Source organism: Amblyomma americanum, chromosome 1 (genome assembly GCF_052857255.1).
Source record: "Amblyomma americanum isolate KBUSLIRL-KWMA chromosome 1, ASM5285725v1, whole genome shotgun sequence".
Taxonomy (NCBI): domain Eukaryota; kingdom Metazoa; phylum Arthropoda; class Arachnida; order Ixodida; family Ixodidae; genus Amblyomma; species Amblyomma americanum.
Genome location: NC_135497.1, coordinates 207,300,104 through 207,306,103, shown reverse-complemented (window position 1 = coordinate 207,306,103; position 6,000 = coordinate 207,300,104). Strand labels below are relative to the sequence as shown.

The window sequence follows — 6,000 nt, the reverse complement described above, 5'->3', positions numbered from 1 at the left end:
GTGCTCGGGCGCACATCGCATGACGACTACGTCGCCAGCCTTGAGCGTGTCTCCACTGCAGTGACGCATGTCGAACCTTTTCTTGCCGTTTGCCTCTGTTTCGCGAAACAGTCGTCCCTCCTTCAGCACGAAGTTCTGTGCCAAGGCGCGTTCTTCTGCAGTTCGATCGCATGACTTTTTCTCTAGAATTGTAGCTATCAGACGAATTTCTTCGTCTGACCTTTGAATTATCAAAGCTTGGTCGTGCAAACTGATTGTCATCCACATGTCCAGTTTGTCGGCGATGACGTTATCCCACGGATCGCTTGGGTCTTCAACGGCAGCGCGACTCATTGCGTCAACGTGCTCCATCTTCGAACCTGGTCGATGGCGTATGTCGAAGGTATACTCTTGAAGCATGTCAAACCATCTGGCTATCTGTGGCTTGAGCGTCTTTGTGGCATTCAGGTAGACGAGAGCCTGACAGTCAGTCACAAGGGTGAACTCGATTCCAATCAAGAACGGTCTCAATCTCTCGATGGTCCACACTATTGCTAGCAGCTCTAACTTACTCGAATGGTAGAACCTCTCAGCTGGGCTGGTCTTTTTGCTGACGTAGTAGACGGGGTGTAGGACGTCATTCTCGTCCGCTTGCAGAAGAATGCCCGCCAACCCGTTAGCACAGGCGTCGGTGTGCACCTCTGTTCTCGCCTTCGGATTGTAGAGCTGCAGCACAGGATGTGATGTCAATGCGCTCTTCAGGGCCTGAAATGCGTCCTCCTGATCCTGGTCCCAGTGAAATGCCTCGCCTTTTCGAGTTAACCGACTCAGCGGTTCGCTCAGCGCTGCGTAACGCGGGACAAAGCGTCTGAAGAAGCTGGTGAGCCCGAGAAACCTCTTGACTTCATGAAGGTCTTTAGGCACTGAGAACTCATCGATTGTCCTTACTTTGTCAGTTCCCGGTCTCACGCCACCTTCACCGATGACGAAGCCAAGGTACTCGACTCGGTGATCTGCGAATCTACACTTTGAAAGTCGGAGTGTCAGTCCTGCGTCGCGGAGAGCTCGGAACACTTTCGTCAGCCTTTCTAGCATCTCTTCAAAATTTTTCGCAGGTACAAGGATGTCATCCAAGTAGCATACTGCTATAGTATTGCGGAGATTTCCCAGAGCTGCGTTCATAAGGCGCTGGAACTCTGTTGGTCCATTCGAAAGTCCAAAAATGAGTCTTTCAAACTTCCATGTTCCGTCTGGGGTCACAACGGTGGTCTTCTCTTTCGCAGATTCCTTCAAAGGGATCTGAAGAAAGCCGTGCGCAAGGTCAAGCGTTGTGAAGAGCTTGCTTCCTGCGAGCTGCTCGACAGCGTCATCAATTAGTGGCAAGGGGTACTTGTCCTTGACTGTCTGTGCATTCAGCTTCCGATAATCGACTACAAGTCTCGGTTCGCCGTTTTTCTTGCGCACGAGAAGTACAGGGCTTGCGTAAGGTGACCGTGACTCCGTCACAATTCCTGCGTCCTTCCACTCGCTGACAATTTTCTGTACAGTTTCACGCTCTTCTTTGCTTGTTCGGTAGGGTCTAGAAGAAACCGGCATACTTCCTTCCTTCAGGACAATGTCCATTTCAATGAGGTTGGTGCAGCCTAGCTCCTCAATATTCGTTGCGAAGCACTCGCGGTGTTGGTTGAGGAGTTTGAGTAGGTCTTGTCGTTCCTTCGTCGTCACGTCGTTGCCTGTTGCAATATCCTTCTCGTGAATCGGATCCGCAGTTGCCGTTTTCACTTCCGTTGTTTCGCTTGTTGTACTGAGCTTAGCCGTGTCTATATTTACTTCTTCTACTCGACCAAGGCTCATCCCTTTCTTCAGAACCTTCTCGCAGTTGGAAGTGTTTGCCACAGGTACACTGAGCTGCTTGCTGGCAACATGAAACACGCTTCCAGTCATCGTACCCTTTCGCTGGTACAGGACGTCAGTCTCGCCTTCAAGGTCTACACTTGCCATGATGAAATTCACTGAACGTGGCTCGAGGGCTACGTCGTTCTTTGTAGTGATTTTTAAGGCTTGGTTTTGGGTGAAGGGTTCGAGATGTCCGAATGTATCGTCTCTCTTGTCCATGATCTTGAAGGTGTCGTCTACCTTGACATAAGCGATGTTAGGCAACTCCGTCCACGTGCGACCAATGATTACAGAGAAGTGCTGTGCTGTGTCCGGCACGACATGAAGCATGACGTTTTCGCCTTTTACGCCATCTATCTCTATTGTTGTTCTGAATCTTGAAAGGCATTTGACAGGGCTTTGGCCAAATCCATACAACTCCAGGTTGTCTTCTTCGAAGCAAGAGCAACAACCCATGGCGTCGGATGCCTTGATCGTGCAAACTGAACTTCCGGTGTCGACGAGCGCATCATAGCTCTTCTGGTTGACCACCGCAGTCTTCACGTACTTAATGTTGGGTAGCTCGCTACTCGATGACGCAGACACGTATTGTGATGGCTGTCCAGCCCCCGGCTTTGTGGTTTCATTGTTGGTGCGGTGAACAGGCATCGGACAGTCTTTAACAACGTGACCGTATTTCCGGCATCTGTAACATTTCGGTTCTGCGGCCCTTTCAGCGCTACCGTGCGCGATCTGCTTCGGCTTCGTTTCCACGCCTTCTGGTGTGGTCGACACACGCTTGCTTCCGCCCTGGCTGGGTGGCCGGTGGCTTCCATGGGAGCTGAGGTAGGCTTCCTCCCCTACAGCATCGCCGTGTCCCAAGACAGGGAAATAATCAAGTCGCTGACGACGCTCACCGAACAACTAGCCCACGTACAGCTGTTGGCAGCCCAAAACCAAGGCAACGCGCAAGTTACAGCAATGCCGGACTTGTCGGCATCCATTCCCGCCTTCTCGGGAACCGCCATTGCGGGGACCGGAGCGAGAGAGAGCGCAAGGGAGTGGATATCGAATGTCAAGATGGTGGCGGGGCAGGCCGGCTGGAGGGACGGTGTCGTTTTCGCTGTTGCAGCGTCGAAGCTCAGCGGCACTGCCTTGAAGTGGCACAGAGCAAGGGGGAAGCAGCTGGAGACCTGGGAGAAATGGGCGGAGGAGCTGCAGAAGGTCTTTCCCGACGACGAGAGCAACCCACTTGCCCTCTACGAAAGAATGCTCCGCCGTACGCAAGGTCCACGCGAGTCCGTTGTCGACTATTTTTTCGACAAGAGTTACCTCTGCACAAAGTGCGATGTCAAGGAGGACACTTCGCAATGGAAGAATTTGGTCATTGCGGGCCTGCAGAATGCAAACCACGCTGCGATACTGCGGCTTAAAGCAGCAAGCTTCACTACATCCTTGGAGCTGCCTGATTTGTAGGCTGTCTTTGTGTTGGGGCGCGAATTAACGGCAGGATGCCTTATTACTTTTTCAAACTGTTTATTAACAAGGTTACGTTTAGAGCGATTACATGGGTGCGTACGGTCCAGCGTTCATCTTGCCTCTCCTGTCTTCCTCCCCGGGGTTGCTAGCTGACCGCTTCAGTTCGAGGAATCAGAGTATTGGAAGGAGGCTCACCGGTGCCGTCTTCACGCAGTCGGCGTCGTTGCGGTTGCCTTTTTCCCGTTGCTCCAGGCTTTCGGAGGCGGTAATCCGCTCCAGGCTTTCGGAGGCGGTAATCCCACTTCTGATTTGTAGGCTATCTTTGTGTTAGGGCGCGAATTAACGGCAGAATGCCTTATTACTTTTTCAAACTGTTTATTAACAAGGTTACGTTTAGAGCGATTACATGGGTGCGTACGGTCCAGCGTCCATCTTGCGTCTCCTGTCTTCCTCCCCGGGGTTGCTAGCCGCCTGCTCGCCCAGGGTTGCCGGACAACTGCGCTTTTTCCGCTGCGCGCGCTCGCCGCGCATCGGAAGGTCCGCTAACACATGATATACACCAGTGAAATCAAACTGAACGTCCAGAAACTGGATCTTGCCCCCTTGCGGCAGCTCCCAAGTGAAGGTGAGGCCTTGGGAATTGTCTCTAAAAAATGTAAAGAACATCAGCAACATATTCGTTAAAGTTAAAAGAGTTAGGCAGGTCAAAAAGAATAAAATAATCATCAAGAAAGCAGAAAACCCGCCTGACAGGTGTCCGGTTTAACTGCGTACATTTGCGCTGGTCAATAAAAGCTAAAAAGGTCTCAGTTACATCAGTTACAATGGGCCTCCTGTTAAAAAAGCCTAAAAAGTTAAAAAAGCCTTCTGCCGTTCAGCAGTGCCCATTCTAAACTGGTGAGAAGTATTGCCATGACGTGCTTACACGCCGCTCTCTCTAAATCATGTGATCACTGTGTGCAGGCTGGCTTTGAAAAGCAACTTCAGAGATTAAACAATACTGGTTATCCCTGCCTTGTGATAACCGCTGTCTGTGAAGCCTCGAGGCAGAAGATTAAACTCTCTTCGAGCGGTGCTCTGCCAAGCAAGGAGCGAGATGAGAGGCCGGTGGCGGTGATTCTGTATTTGCACAAAATAGCACGCAATATCAAAAAGAAAGGGGTCGTTATGGCGCAAATGTGGTGTTTTCAGCACCATGTGAGCTTGGCAAGATATGCTGCATGATGGACAAACGGCCCCCGAGGTGCGCTATCAAGCATAGGGAGCGTTATACGGAATGCAGGTCGGAAGTCATCTACGAGATACCGCTCTTGTGTGGGCGTGTCTACATTGGGCAGATCGGCCGTTGTTTCAAGGAGAGAGCGAGTGAGCACAAACGGACAATAAAAAACAATGAAAGCTGAGGAACCTCCCTGGTCACTGCAGAGATTGCAAAGATTGCGGACCGGTGCTGGAAGAGGGAAAGTTTATCGGAAAAGGCAGAGCGCGAGTTGAAAGGCAAGTCATCGAAGGATCTCACATACAGAAAGGTGGGCCCACGGGCATAAGCACTTCGTCGGTCAGACTCAGCGGCCGGGAACTGGATTTTTTAGATGGTCATGTGTAGATCTTGTCATTCCATCTTTTTATCATGTTCGTAAATTTTTCATGCCTTGTTCTGTGAGTTAGCAATTCTCTGGCTTTTATGCATAAATGTAATCTTTCTCTGTGCATATATTTTTCTTGCTAGCTTGTCCTGGTTATGATAACACACTGATGGTAATAATGTACTGGCGTATAAAGATGGTGTTTTCCGCGATAAACTCAGTTGGTAGTAGGCGACCTTTCTGTCTCTGTGTCTTCCTGTGTTTGTTCCTTTGTGCCATTCAACTTCATGATGAACCAACTAGCCCAACCGCAAGTACTTCTGCGTCTTTAACTGCGCCATAATCTGTAATCATTGCCTTGACACTTAAACGGTTCTCCCAATGCGAACTTTAGAGTGTCGTGATTCTAGTTGGCTCCAAGTACGCACTGTAGAGCACCTCCTGAGCGGGACTCCCTCGGACGGCTTCTGTCTCCTTTGCTAAAAAACAACAGCCTAAAAAAATTGCCGCGTGATTCCAGTGGCTCCCTTACCACATCGGAGCCGCTGGTGACGCAGAAGCGGAATGCCTAGCGTAAGAAGCCGGCCGGTCGCATCCGGCATCAATGATAGTCTTAATCTCGCAGATCTGGCCTATTCGTCTGCGTGTTTGTTTCTGAAGGTGCTGAAACGACGCAGTTTTAAAACGATGTCACGACCATTGTCAGGGGGGTGACGTCGCATATGCCTAAGTTCAGCGAGTGGTTGCTTTCGAGATTCTGGGCGTATTGTAGCAAGTAGAAAGGACACGAGAGCCGCCTTGAAATATTTGATTGAAGAAAAGAAGGAGGACTTGGAAATAATGAATTCGGAATCAACACTGGGCTAGTATTCAGTTCCTTTACGCTGCATACATGCTGTTTCTACACCCAGTCTTGTAACTTTTTGGCAGTGAATCAAGAACTACAGGTGACGACAGGAAATTTGAGGCCGGGTTCTGAAAAGTGTTCTCCTATTAGAATAGTGCGTGATTAGCCGACAGTTTTGTTGTCGTACACTATGTTACCGCAACTGCCGAAATGAAGAATAATCTATGCAACGTT

At 50.1% G+C, this 6,000-nt stretch overlaps 1 protein-coding gene across 1 annotated transcript in view; it reads left to right on the top strand.

The window, feature by feature from the left end:
* Positions 1-3,882: 3,882 nt before the first annotated feature.
* Positions 3,883-6,000, top strand: part of LOC144115553 (luciferin 4-monooxygenase-like) — a 34,764-nt gene continuing 32,646 nt past the window's right edge. The window contains exons 1-2 of the mRNA XM_077649980.1: positions 3,883-3,958; positions 4,525-4,576. Of these exons, the coding sequence (XP_077506106.1) occupies positions 3,883-3,958; positions 4,525-4,576 (128 nt within the window). The remainder of the gene's footprint in view (positions 3,959-4,524; positions 4,577-6,000) is intronic.